This window comes from Indicator indicator, chromosome 34, assembly GCF_027791375.1.
Source record: "Indicator indicator isolate 239-I01 chromosome 34, UM_Iind_1.1, whole genome shotgun sequence".
NCBI lineage: Eukaryota > Metazoa > Chordata > Aves > Piciformes > Indicatoridae > Indicator > Indicator indicator.
This window is the reverse complement of record NC_072043.1, coordinates 1933754-1948638: the sequence shown is the minus strand read 5'-3', so window position 1 is coordinate 1948638 and position 14885 is coordinate 1933754. Positions and strand designations below refer to the sequence as shown.

Sequence of the window (14885 nt, the reverse complement as noted above, 5' to 3'; positions counted from 1 at the left end):
CTGCCCTGGGTGATTCTTCTTTGGCAGGGGGGTGGGACTCTATGATCTCTGGAGGTCCCTTCCAACCCCTACCATTCTGTGATTCTCTGATAAACCACACAGCCTGTTCCAAAAAGAAAGCTCATCACATTCCATGCTAACAGATCAGCCCTTATGGTAAGCAAGGATTCACAGACCTTGAAAAGTGGTGGCTGCTGTAGGGACCCTGAGAACACTGAAGCACAGCAGCAAATTGCCCACAGTCATAAACCAAGCACTTACCTGTGCAGCAGTGGTCATATTTCAGATGTGAATTCTTTAGATTGGACAGAGGACAGCTTCTGATAGATGACCTGTAGGGGAATACAATAGGCTCAGATAACTTCCATCAATATTTTACACCAACACAGCATCATAGTCTGAACCTCCACTGACCATTAAATATTCAGGGGCTGAAAGCAATGCTCTCCTTGTGCGTGTTTGGCAATTCACACTGCTTGGTGCAAGAAGAGAGAAATGGCTCTCTTCTTCATTATCTCTGCTTTTGCAAGCTTACCTTGTGACAATGGAGAGCTACAACTTCAAAGTAATGAGGACTGTCAAGGTGGAAGTTACTGCAAAGGAGAAGAGAATCTCTCAGTTTGTCCAGCAGGTATTCCTAGATAATTTCCCTGAGATTTATACCTTCTTTAGAATGCTGCTGAGTCCCACTCTGCTCAATAAAGATGACTTTAATTTGGCTTAATACTACAGGAGCTCTTAGATAATCGATTGGGCTTGCTGAAATTCATGTTGTAAAAGGTAAGGAAACTTAAACAACAAGTGGTGAGGATTCAATTTGATTGTAATACATCCAAAGGCTTCCTCTCTGTACTGGGTAGTAAAACAATATTGAAATGGGGGAACAGTTTTTGAAGCAGGATTCATTTCCCTGATTTAGGTGTTGTGTTAGCTCCAATATTTAACTGGCAAGGAACTAAGTCTTCCATCAACATCACATAAGAAAAACTGACTAGAACTTTTCTTGCTGTTCAAAGGTTTTTTCTGCCCTGAAGGAAGCATCACACCAGTTCCATGTCCCCCAGGAACCTTCCGCTCAGAAGAAGCAGGGCTGGCAGCACACAGCTGTTCTATGTGCCCAGTGGATTTCTTTAACCCTAGGCCTGGCCAAAATGCATGTCTGCCATGTGGCTCAGAGGCAGTGCAGCCTGCACAGGGGCAAGAGACCTGTATCTGCCTTGGGAAGGATCAAGTGTTCCAGGTACAGCACCTGTCCAGTCCTCATGCACATCTGTATTACTCCACACTTTGTTCCTTCCCTTTGCCTCACCTGCACTGCCTTACTCAGTCTCTTTCTTCAGCATTGACAGCCTTCAGTCCTGCAGCTCATTGCCAGTTAGATCTGTGGGGAGGGGGAGAGGAACACCAGATCTAAAAACAGTCTGAAGTTCTTCAGGGCAACATCAATCCTTCACTGGAAGCTAAAGAGTATGTGTATGGGCATCTGACCTGCTCAGATAAGGTGCAGTGAGAACAACCAGAGGCCTGGCAGCCCTGCCACATGAGGAAGGGTTTGGAGAGCTGGGATTGTGCAGCCTTGAGAAGAAAAGGCTGAGGGGAGACCTGATCACCATGGAGCAGTACATAAAGGGGGGCTACCAGGAGGATGGAGACTCCCTTTTGACAAGAGTCCAATGGGAATGACAAGGGGTGATGGAGACATTCCCATTGAACTCCAGAAGACAATTGGTCATCATGAGAACAGTCAAAGATTGGAATCATCTCCCAAGGGAAGCAGTGGAGTCCTCCCATTGGTCAGTTTGAAGTCTCAGCTTGGCAGGGTGCTGGGGCCAGCTCATTTCAACTCCACTCTCAGCTAGAAAGGTTGGAGCAGATGACCCTTAGGGCCCCTTCCAACCTGGCATTCTGTGAGTCTGTGAATGCAGCAAGGTACAGAAGAGTATCTGCATGAGACTGCAGGTTCCTACACAAAATCCCTTTTTCCTTCCAGCCCCGTGATGCTCACTGCATGTGCCCTCCAGGCTATTTGAGGTCCTCAAGTGATGGAAGACACTGTGTCAGGCAAACATATGATATCTGCCGAGATTCAGCCTCCAGAAATCAGGAAGGACAGTGTTTGACCAAGAGGGAATGGGCTCAGTACTGCTCAGAGAAGGTATCTCAATTTCTGCTTCAGTTAAATCCAAAGACCTTGCAGAAACAGCCCCTAAAAGGCAACTCCCAAAATCCACCTTCAGAAGGCACTGACACCATGGCAACCAAGTGTTAGTGGTGTTTTCACAGGAGGCTTTTATTGCCTCTTTCTTCCACCTGAAACAGGAAGCCCTAATTTCCCTTCTTGCTTAAGAAGCATCACTTGCACTGCTGTTTTATTCGTTCTATTTTTCCTGCAGGTTTGTGCTGTCCCCAGAGACTATGAAGGCTATGACAAGGTTCTTGGCCTCTGCGTTTGTCAGACTGACAGCCTGGAGAGAGTTTGCAATTCTCAGTGCAGAAGACAACAAAAAGCTACTCTGCAAGTCACTTGTGCAGAGAAAAACATTCAGCTTCTTCTCACTTACAGGAATGGGAGCAAGGTAAAAGCAGCAGCTCTTTACACAACCTACCTACTTCTGCTAGACCTTTAGTAATTTATGTTCTTGAGAGTGAGGGGGGGGGGAGACACTGCTACAGCTTGCCTAAGGAGGTCCTGGATGCCTTTTCCCTGGAGATGTTCAAGGCCAGGCTGGATGAGGCCTTGAGCACGCTGGGCTGGTGGGAGGTGTCCCTGCCCATGGCAGGGGGGTTGGAACTGGATGATCTTTAAGGTCCCTTCCAAGCCAACCCATTCTATGAATAATCCTTTAACCACAGAACACCCTCATTCCTTTTTTTTCTTAACTAAATACAGAAAGCAGCTATTAAAACCTTTAGCTTCCAACTATGTTAAAAAAAAAAAAATCATTCTGAACTCTCTTTCTGTCAGACTGCTGTTTCCTTAGAAGAATTAAGAACAGTTCTCCTGAGACCCTATTTCTCTTTGAGAGATGTCTGCTCTTCAGAACAAAGCAAATACAGCCATCCAGCATACATGGTGAAAATGAGTGGTAAGGGAAAGAACACACACTGCCCTGTCATAAGAGGGACGCAGTGAAAACACTACTTGGGGTTAGGTTTTGTAGGCCTTACTCAGGGTCCTTTGGTGAGTGGATAAGCAAAAGTGACCAATGCTTTTTATACTGCTTCAGGGAAAGGATTTTTGGGGGTGTATAATCCTGACCCACAACTGTTCCACAACTTCATTGTGTTAAATGAGGCTTCATCACACCACAAAAATAGACCTTCTCCAGCAACAGCTGCAGGTAAGCTCTCCTATAAATCTCCAGAGCACCTATTTAATACAGCTGCTCTAACATTGAGTTGTGCTTTGTCTTATCAACCATCCCCAGAGATTTGTAGATTCATAGAATGGGTTGGGTTGGAAGGGACCACAAAGCTCATTCAGTTCCAACCCCCTGCCATGGGCAGGAACACCACCCACCAGGTGTCATCCAACCTGGCCTTGACCACCAGGGAGGAGACATCCACAACCTCCCTGGGCAACCTGTTCCAGTGTCTCACCACAAGATTTATGCTTTTACAGTCCATAATGGTCATGAGGAACACAAGTCTTCCTGGGTACAAAACCTGAGACCTTCAAACTCCACATCAAAAATTGTGTTTACTGGCATCTTGAATCCTACCACATGCATCAGTGTTAATGTTGTCATCATGTTCATTGTCTCCAAGGAGCATCACCCAGTGTATGATGTGTAAGTACAAATGCTGAATGTAGGAGAACTCAGGTAATGCCCTTTTACTTAGGCTACAGAGAACAAGGCTGCAATTTCCATTGGTTGGAGTGAGTCCAGAGGCCACAAAGATGATCCAAGGGCTGCAGCACCTCTGCTATAAGGACAGGCTGAAGGATCTGAGGGTGTTCAGCCTGGAGAGGAGAAGGCTCCAGGGGGACCTTAGAGCTGCTTTCCAATGGCTGAAAGGATCCTACAGGAAGGCTGCAGAGAGACTTTTCATGAGGGTGTCTGGAGACAGGCCAAGGGGGAATGGTTTGAAGACAATTAGAAGTTCAGTGCCTAACTCCACTGATCCTCAGTTATTCAGTGATATGGATGAACCTTAAGTGACAACTATGCCTTAATAAAAGTCTGCTGTCATTTTGAGAGCCTGCACCAAAAAATGGATAGTGACAAGAACCAACTTTTGTACTTTTGCTCCTAGGAACAACCTGTACAACACAAATGCTGAATTTGATTGGGGAGACTTTCGAAGCCTCAGAGAGGAAGTAAAAGAGGCACCCCAAAACCTCCTGCTCTTCTTTTTCCAGTTCCAGTATCCTGGTACCTACGTGCTACAGCTGAGCAGCAACCAGCACAAAAAAATGGTTTGTATCAAGGAATCTTCTCTTTGCATTGCCAGTGTCCCTCCTAGCAAAGCATTTCATGTTCCATGGGAATGTTTGGAAACAGAGGTGTTCTAAAAAGTAATAGTGTTTCATTTGTGTACATCACCCTGCACAGGTGAGTACAGCACTAAGCACAGGAGTTTGCATGCATGGGTGCTACACAGAATCATGGAATTGTTTGGGTTGCAAATGGCCTCTAAGATCCTCCAGTCCAACCTTCAACCCAACACCACCATGGCCATTAAACCATGGCCCAAAGTGCCATGGCCACAGGTTTCTTGAACACCTCCAAGGATGGTAACTCCACCACCTCCCTGGATGGCCTTTTCCAGTCCCTGATCACTCTGGCAGCAAAGAATTTTTTTTTTATCTCCAACCTAAGTTTAGGAAAGATGTTGAATTGCTGGAGCATGTCCAGAGAAGGGCAACGAGGCTGGGGAGAGGCCTTGAGCACAAGCCCTATGAGGAGAGGCTGAGGGAGCTGGGACTGTTTAGCCTGGAGAAGAGGAGGCTCAGGGGTGACCTCATTGCTGTCTACAACTACCTGAAGGGAGGTTGTAGCCAGGAGGGGTTTGGTCTCTTCTCCCAGGCAACCAGCAGCAGAACAAGAGGACACAGTCTCAAGCTGCGCCAGGGGAGGTTTAGGCTGGAGGTGAGGAGAAAGTTCTTCTCAGAGAGAGTGGTTGGCCATTGGAATGTGCTGCCCAGGGAGGTGGTGGAGTCACCATCCCTGGAGGTGTTCAAGAGGGGATTGGACGTGGCACTTGGTGCCATGGTTTAGATAGTCATGAGGTTTAGGGTGACAGGTTGGACTCGATGATCTTTGAGGTCTCTTCCAGCCTTGATTCGATTCAATTCGATTCGATTCAATTCGATTCGATTCTATTCGATTCTATTCTATTCTAACCTGTCTCTGGCACAATTTCAGGCCATTTCCTCTCCTTTTATCACCTGATACCAAGGAGAAGAGACCAACTCCCACCTCACTACAACCTCCTTTCAGGGAGCTGTAGAGAGCAATGAGGTCTCCCCTCAGCCTCCTCTTCTCCAGACTGAACCACTACCAGGTCCCTCAGTTGATCCTCCTCAGCCCTCTTCTCCTGACCCTTCCCCAGCTTTGTTGCCCTTCTCTGGACCTGCTCCAGCAACTCAATGTCCTTTTTGTGATGGGCCCAAAACTAAACCAAATAATCCAGGTGTGGCCTCACCAGTGCCCAGTACCAGGGCATGATCCCTGTTCCTGCTGGCCACACCATTGCTGATCCAGGCATATTTAAGTGCAAAATGGTAGAGCTGCTGAAAAGCTTTGACTTAAGGTAGCAGACAAACTAGCCCTTGATGTTTAAATCAGCACAGGTGTTCAGATCAGCCTTTCTATTGTTTATGCTCATCTCATGAAGTACATTAGGGTCATGCCACCTGGAGGACAGTGTTATGAAGAGGGGCCCTTCTTCCCCACCACCCCCAGATACGCTGTACAGATGGGCATTGCCCAGAAGGAAGACCTCCTGCTGAAACCTGACTGGAGAGCAATCGCTGGAGTAAGCACAGGACTTCTCCTATTGCTTATTGCCTCTGTGGGATTGACAGTAAGTAACAGTTGCTTAGACCCTAGGCTTCTTTACCTACCAAGTGATGATGCATCCTGCTTTGTGGAGTGAATAATGTGTGAATCACATCAACAGAACTCGGCAAAATAAGGAAAGGAATTTACCTGTTTAATCTGGCTGTGCTTTGCAGCTTCTTTGTCAGAGGCTTAGCTGGTCACAGAGAGGCACTCCCTGCCCTCCGTTTCGAAGGCAGCAGCTGAAGTATAACCTGGACAGCTACTCCTCCAACGTGTCAGCAGTCTTTTCCATCCAAAAGCATCACCCCTCGCTGCAAAACAAAGGTAGTGTGGTTGTTGACTCTTGCAGTACTGATGGGACAGGTCAGATAACAAAAAGGCTGAACAATAGTGGAGCTTCCTGCTTACTGGCAGATAATGGAGCCAGAATCCCACCTTTAGCTGCTAAGGGCAGTGATTTGCATGCAAAAAAATCCTAATCAATGAATGTCCCTGTTGCAGCCTGCTGTCTGAAGAGGGGTGATGCCTGGGAACCTGAAGACCAGATAGACCTTGAGTCATTTAATACCAAGGTGTTCTTTGAACTTCTGCTCAAACAGTCACTATCTGTCACAACCAAACTGGACCATTTCAAAGAAGAGGTAAGTGCTGGTTTGAGGGTACTCATATTTATGCTGAAAGGGCCTAAAAGATGTCATTTCACTTGTTACCCTTGTTTCATTCCCCTTGGGCTCTTAAGTATATGTTTTATTTCTATTTTCCTCTTTTTAGAACACAAAAGAGGTAACTCATAGTGCTAAGCATCTTCTTTCTAACTTGTAGTATAGTGGGGGGAAAAAAATAATTGAGCTTAAGGCAGAACATTTTGTTTTTCTTGTGGTTCTGCACTGAGCTGATATCCTTTTGGGGAAGTGATTTCATTTTCCAGCTTCAGTTTTCATCTGTAAAATGAAAATAATATGGATTTCCTAGTCAAACACTTGAGAGCTGCAGATTAAATTGAAAATAAATATAAATGACTACACAGTAACAGAGACATGGAGCCATTTTGTTGTTTGGATTTGAGAATAATTTCTCCACTGAAATCCATGGGGTAGCACTTCACAGCCCTGATGTTGAACCCACCTGTGATAGTCAGCTAACTTCATTCCAGTATCTGAAGATGCCTACAAGAAAGTTGGGGAGAGACATTTTACAAGGGCTTGCGGTGATAGAATAAGGGGGAATAGATTGAAGCTTGAGGAGGGAAGATTGAGACTGAAGATTAGGAAGAAATTCTTCCCAGTGAGGGTGGGGAGACAATGGAACAGGTTGCCCAGGGAGGTTGTGGATGTCTCTTCCCTAGAGGTGTTCAAGGCCAGGCTGGATGAGGCCTTGAGCAAACTGAGCTGGTGGGAGGTGTCCCTGCCCATGGCAGGATGATGTTTAAAGTCCCTTCCAACCATGGTTTAAAGGACAGCAGAGGGAGCTGGCATTACAGCAAGCAGTTAACAGATGAGTAGCATAGAGAACAGATCATACCCTGAGACAAGCTAGCACCAATGTGTTTTATGCTGAGAACTCAGACACCAGCATGCCCAGATCACCTCTTGCCCTCCTAACACAACATTCTTCTACTTTATTTTATTATTTTGTTGCTACCTCAGGTCAAAACTATATACCACAAGATTACAAGTGAAATATCTTCACTGAAAAACCTTTGGAGAAAGGCACTTAGAAACCCAGAAGAGAAGATGGTCTATGAAAGCACAACGAAAGAGGCTTACTTAAAAGCAAAACAGCAGGTAGAGCTCAGGAAAAACAAACTGAATTCTTAATACTCTTGTCATAATTTTAGTCATGGCCATGTAAAAACCTCAGTTTTTGAGTTGCAGTCCTTTAATCTTTCATAGTCTGCAAAACAATTCCTATTGGATGTAGCCAACAGGTTACACTGGCTCCTTCGGTTTGCTGCTGCTGCTTTGTGCTAACACAGAAAGTTCTCTCTGTTTTTGTCTTTTGATCTATCTGCATCTCATCCATCTTCATCTGCATCCCCTCCCTTCTTCTGGCAGCTCTCTGCCTCTGTAGCCTCTGTAGCCTCCAGCTCTGCAAACAACATCAATTTGTCTATTTGAGCATATCATAGAATGGCTTAAGTTAGAAGGGACCTCAGAAATCATCTTCCCCCCAATGTTGCAATTTCTTTCCCCACATTAAAATTGTGCATTGTTTACACTGCTACAAAGGGTCTAAGAATGAAACAATTTAATGTCTTGAACACAGAAATATACTCATTGTCTCCTCTGGAAAAATGTGTGCTGGGCAGTAAGGAGTTGCAAAAGCTAAATGCTCCTTAAAGACTTACTACATGACTTGTTAAAAGGATATTCTAAGTTACCAGGTTCCTCAGATTTGGATACTTAGCCCTTATGGTCTAAGTGAAATATTGCTAAAGGAAGAACCATTCTCCAAGGAAGAAATAAATCTCACTGCCCAATTTTTTTTTTTTTTTTTTTTTTGAGGTGAACCTTTGAGAAGGTAATAAGAAAAACTGTGAGGCCTGGGCTGGTTGATCTGGAAAATCTCTCACACCTGGAAAAATTACTTGGCTTCAATGTATTAAAGCAAAAATCTGCATAAAAAGGAGAGCCGTGAAAAGTGTATTCAAAGAGGCTATAAAAGTCTTTTTAAATTAACACTGATCTGCTTTCTCCAATTCTGTGCTTATTGCTTAACACCTGAAGAACAACCTCTTGCTCCATAGAAAATTTGAGGAACCACTAAATGACACTTTCCTTGTGAACAAAAGAGAGCATTTCCACCATGAGAAGGGCAACTTTGGCTGGAGGACACGGTAAGAACCCTTGGACAGGAGATATCATTAAGTCTTGTGTTAAGACAGCAACAACTGACCCATGTCAGGAGGTTGATGAAAAGCAAATCATGACAGCTCTTCATCATAGGAGTATAATGGAGCAAAACTAGAAGTAGGTAGATTCAGATTAGATGTTAGGAAGAAATTCTTCCCCATGAGGGTGGTGAGACACTGGCACAGGTTGCCCAGGGAGGTGGTGGAAGCCTCATCCCTGGAGGTTTTTAAGGCCAGGCTGGATGTGGCTGTGAGAAAACTGCTCTAGCGTGAGGTGTCCCTGCCCATGGCAGGGGGGTGTGGAAGCAGATGATCCTTGGGGTCCTTTCCAACCCTGACAATTCTATGATTCTGTAAAGTGAGGCAATCTCTGCAGCCTTCTACACCCAGGGATGTTGTATAAAGGACAGATTCAATGTCAGGAGATGTCACAAAGGCCAATTGCTTCTTTGTAAGCTCCCATCCCTTTCTCAGTAACAGAAAAGCTAAGTTCCAGTGGAATTTGTCTTTTTGGTTTGCTCTTGGGAAGCAAATATCCATATGCTTCCCAAGCATATGGATATTACCTGAACAGTGGCACAGCTGCTGTCTGATTAAGAATTCCTTTCCAATCTTTTTTAGCTTTGAAGAGGAAACACCTGCTTCCTTGTCCCTTTCAGAACTTGAGGATAAAGTGGATGTGTTAACTGAAGAGTTGGTGCAGATCATAGAGGATGAACATCAGTTTTTAAACAGTAAAGGCAATGAAGAGTTGCTTTCTTACTACCTTGAGATAACTAGTTGGGAGAAAGACTGTCTGGTGAAACAAATCAATGCATTAGAAGAGAAAATAGCCCTGGGCAAAGATTTGTAATGGCACTCAGATGAAGACTTGGTAGTCTGGTTCTCACTTGGTCCTCTGCATTTGTCCTCAGGAGTCTGGTTCTCACTTGGTCCTCTGCATTTTTCCTGAGGCCTTAAGCTAAAATAAATCTTTGTTTGTCAAAACTATAGTGATTTTTTTTCCCCCATTCATACTAAAGGCTTCTTACAGTGAATGAAAGCAATTTAAATAATAATAAAGATAATTTGAAAGACTTTAGACTATGTGACATTTCTGCCTATATCCAAGTAATGTAAAACCAAACATTGCTGCAAAACCCCCAGAGATCCAAATGCCCTCTCAAGACAGGACTCTGGGGAAAGGGAAGCAAAAATATTACCACTCCTTGGATCCAGTGAGGATGTCACAGGAATAGTCCAAGTTCTTGGTGATCAGTGTCCATTCCAAGAGGGTCTTCTGTGGTAGATGCACCATGCAGACCCCAGCAGCTGTGGCCCTTTTATACCCTTTTGGTGAAGGGGCATAAAAGAGTACCAAATCTGTCACACCTTGAGACAAGAGTCATAAAGGCTATCAGCCCTGTCCTGCCACATGCATTGTTTTGGGACAACAGAGGATTGGGCTATGTTGTAAGTTAAGGGAAATCAAGAGTTAATTGGTATAACTACTAAAGTCCTCCAAAAGCTAGAGGGTCCCAGGATATTGTAATCTGTTATTCTATTCCATTTTCCTGTATTTAAGGGAGTGTACAGCCACAAATCTCTCTGCTTTCTGGTCAGGACAGGCACACTCTTATCTTACGGTTTGTGGGGGAAAGCTCTCTTGGTCTTGGCCAGGAGGAAATTCCCAGCTATGCAGCTGGGCTTGGTGAAGCCTGCAGTGGGCATGGGGCAGGGGGTGTTCAGTTTGGCTGCTCCTGGGCCTGCTCCAGCTGAATGGGGTGGGGGTTTCTGGAAGGCTCTGGAAGGTTTTGGCCTGGTAGACTCAAATGTATTCACAGAATATTAGGGGCTGGAAGGGATCTTAAAAGCATCCAGTCCAACGCCCCCTGCCAGAGCAGGGTCACTTAGAGCAGGTCACACAAGAACACATCCAGGCAGGTTTTGAGTATCTCCAGAGAAGGAGACTCCACAAATCCCCTGGGAAATTCCTTTTACTGGAATGCCTTTTGTATAAATTTGTAAATAGAATTTCCATTTAACCTTCCAATCCAGCATGGAGCATTTTTATTTGACTCCTTGGAAGGGGTGCAACTTTTCTGTCTTTTTGCCCTGGGCAGCTCGTGGCTCAAAAGTAGGACAGACTACCACAAGTCCTTCCCTGCTGAAAGGCAGTCTCACTCTTTCTGGAATTCTGAACTTAGCTAGAAGACAGCTTGTGTCCAGTTGTGCAGAGCTACAGAAGGTTCCTATGGGCCACAGCATCACCAGCTTACTGCTAGATATCCTTAGATATAACAGTTCCACCCTCCTACAAGATGATGGGAGAGCTACACCACCATGTGCTCCCCTCTCTTGCCCATGAGGCTGTGATCTATAGCCAAGAAGGAAAAAGCCCTGCCAGAGCCCCAAGACAGTCTTTGACAGCTGCATACTAAAGCTTTACTCAAGGTGGAGCAGAGCTGTTTCTTCTTGTGATGTGTTGATGTTTTGCTCACAAAACAGCTACTCCTGCTGACATTGTCAGAAGAAAGCAGACCATTGTTCAAAGTAGCTTGGAGGATGTCTTTTATCCTTCTTGGCTTGCTCATGCTGTCATCAAAAAGCTTTTACACACCCTTCAGAGCACTGAGAGCAGATCAGATGGCTTTAAAAAACCATGAGCAGATTTATTGATATATACATTTCCTTTTTGACTCGCAAGTAAAGCCTCACATTGAAATTTTCAATCTTATATTCACATCAATAAAACATTTAAAAAGGTCACATAATAACCCCCCCCCCAAAAGGTTTCACAAGTACAAAAGGAAAACATAGGGATTAGACAGGAAGTGCTTTCTGCTTTTAATTCAACTTTCTAGTGACAGCCTTCACCTCATACCACAGAGCTCAGTGCTTCAACAGGTGCAGCCACAGATCTACTGCTTGGTGTTGACCCAGTGGTGCCTATCAACACACAGTCCTGTGAAAGCAGCTGTTGGCCTGTAGACTTTGTAAGCCCTGTGCTGGGCATAGTATGAGCCATCAGTCAGATAGGTCTTCCTATGAAGATACTGAGACCAGGGTTGTATGGGTGCCTTGCAGTAGTCACTGAACTAAACAGCAAGAAATGAGAGTGTTACAAGCGGTTTGTGAAACCTGGGACAAGATTACACCTGGCCCACCAGGCAGTAAAAAAACCTGGGACAAGATTACACCTGGCCCACCAGGCAGTAAAAAAACGTGGGACAAGATTACACCTGGCCCACCAGGCAGTAAAAAAACGTGGGACAAGATTACACCTGGCCCACCAGGCAGTAAAAAAAACGTGGGACAAGATTACACCTGGCCCACCAGGCAGTAAAAAAACCTGGGACAAGATTACACCTGGCCCACCAGGCAGTAAAAAAACCTGGGACAAGATTACACCTGGCCCACCAGGCAGTAAAAAAACGTGGGACAAGATTACACCTGGCCCACCAGGCAGTAAAAAAACATGGGACAAGATTACACCTGGCCCACCAGGCAGTAAAAAAAACATGGGACAAGATTACACCTGGCCCACCAGGCAGTAAAAAAAACCAGGACACTACCAGTTTATGTCTACTGCTTTCTTTCCTGAGGCAACCTACAGGGCAGATTCTAGCTCTTACTGCAAACCTCATACCACTATATGCTTACCTGTTAGACACTGTTAGGATTGCTGACAGTAGGGATAGCTTTTGGCTCCTTGCTGGAGCTCTCCTCATCTGAAGAGATACCAGAATGGTAGTCTAGAGATGCTCTGTCAACAGCATAGCTGATCTGCTGAGGAAGCTCTGGGTTCTCCTCTCCTTCAAAGTGTGCAACTGTGAAGGGCCAGTTCTTCTCACCGTATCTGAACGGGATGGAATACAACAGAACAGAACCCTTTCAGTTGGAAAGGACCTTCAGATCATTGAGTCCAACCATCATCTAACTCTGCCAAGTCTGGTGATGAACCATGGCCCTCAGAATCACATCTATGTGTCTTTTAAGCACCGTCAGGAAAGGCAATTCAACCGTCTCCCTGGGGAGCCTTTTGAGTGTTTAACATACACACAATGAAAAGGTTTCTCCTACTCTAAACCTCCCCTGGAACAACTTTAGGCTGCTTCCTCTCTTCCTATCACTTCTTACAAGGGAAAAGAGACTGATACCCACCTTCTTTCAACCTCCTTTCAGGGAGCTGTAGAGAGCAACAAGGTCACCACTCCTCAGCCTCCTTTTCTCTAGACTAACCAACCCAATTTAGTGTCATCTGCAGACTGACTGAGGGGGCCTCAATCCCCTCATCTGGATCATTGATAAATGTTTTAAAGAGAACTGGCCCCAGCACGAAGAACAAAGGGAACACAAAGCTGCCAACCAGAGTTAACTCCATCCCCCATCACTCTTTGGGTTCTTAACCAAGCAAAGCTTCCATCCATCCAAGCCACAAACAGCCAGCTTCTCCAGGAGGGTGTTGTGGGAACCAGTCAAAGGCTTTACCAAAGTCCAGGTAAACAACACCCACAGCCTTTCCTTCATCCACTAAGCAGGTCACCTTGTCATAAAAGGAGATCAGGTTCATCAAGCAGGACCTGCCCTTCATAAAACCATACTGGTCTGGGTGCCCTGCATGTGCTGTATAATGGCACTCAAGATGATCTGCTTCAAGATCTTCCCCAGCACTGATGTACAATGCAAGCCTGTACTAGCAGTAAGCCAGCTGACATTGTAAGTAGACCCTCAGACACCAAGAGCCTGGCCATAGGGTTAGAGTTCATCTGCTTTGCACAGGGCACTTAAAGTGTGTTAGCCACAGCTGCTCCACTCACCTGCAACACACCTCAAATGGATCATCCCACAGTGTCATCTCTTTTGGCAGACCAAGCTTATCAAAGTCCACATTACTCTCCACACAAGCTTGCTCCAGCAGTGGATCTCTTGTCTGATGTTTGTTTATCCTTATGCACCTACACAAGAACAAGGTGCAGATGGGTTTTAACATTTCACTGCAGCTTTGCAGGTCCTGCTCCTGCACTCAAGTTCATTTAGCCTGCTGATGCAAGTTCCCACCTCAACCAGCAAGTTAGCTTAGCCAGCTAATTTACAAACCCAAAGCAGGTCTTGTTTGTTTTTCACAAACCACAGTAACTCACTTCAGGAATTTTCAAGAGAATTAAAAGCAGTTGCAACAACTCCACAAGTTAAAGCCAACTTGAATTTTGCAAGTCAGGAAGTCAGATGGTTACACAAGACAACTTGTCTTTAAAATTCCACCTCAGCCACATAGCTCCACAGTCATACCCTGTGAAACCAATTTCAGAATGGGTGACACCTGTTCTCATGCTTAAGGGACAACTGAGTGGTTCTCTTGCAGTTTTTTCGTCACACATTTCCAATTTAAGGGCTTCAGACACTGGAAGTACTCAGTGCATCTTGAATATTAGGCAAAGGCTCCATTCCCCATCCCTTGCTACTAAAGGTCTCTTACCTGAAAACTTGTCCTCTGGAAGGATTGTCCAAGTACCAGTGATTCTTGTACTTTTCAAACAATATTGTTGTCAGCTTAGCTGCAAATTTCTCCACTTTCTGCTTGCTCAGCTTGCCTTCCCTTTTCACTAGCCTTGTGATGAAGAAAACTGTGGCAGCAATTTCATCTTTCATTTTAAATGGAAGTGCAGCAGGTGCTTTAGCTGTTGGATAGTCATCAGTAGAGATGAGACACTACACTAGAGAGTTTTAATAACATCAAGGCACTACCAGGCTCCAAGAATAGATGCTGCAAAACCTGCATGAGCTGGGACAGAGAGAGCCCAGAGTTGCCAAACAACTGATACGTTAAGCTCTGGGTAGCAAAATTAATTTAATGCATTACTAGAGGCCACTCACACTAAGCAGTGAAGAGTCTAAAATACAGAACTCATTATTAGCTGTAACTTGCATATTACACTCAACAATTAGCAACTCCCACAATTGGAGAAGCTTTTCTTATTTAAGGAAGACAACACTACCTTCTAAGACCAGAGCACTTGAAAAATCTGATATGAGCTTTACAGACA

At 45.0% G+C, this 14885-nt stretch overlaps 1 protein-coding gene across 1 annotated transcript; it reads right to left on the bottom strand.

Annotated features, from left to right (window-relative positions):
- Positions 1–11759: 11759 nt before the first annotated feature.
- Positions 11760–14499, bottom strand: BTG4 (BTG anti-proliferation factor 4). Its single transcript, XM_054395692.1, is given in 4 exon segments — positions 11760–11936; positions 12502–12697; positions 13659–13796; positions 14318–14499. Coding segments are annotated over 4 exon segments (684 nt in total). The 5' UTR covers positions 14491–14499.
- Positions 14500–14885: the final 386 nt, after the last annotated feature.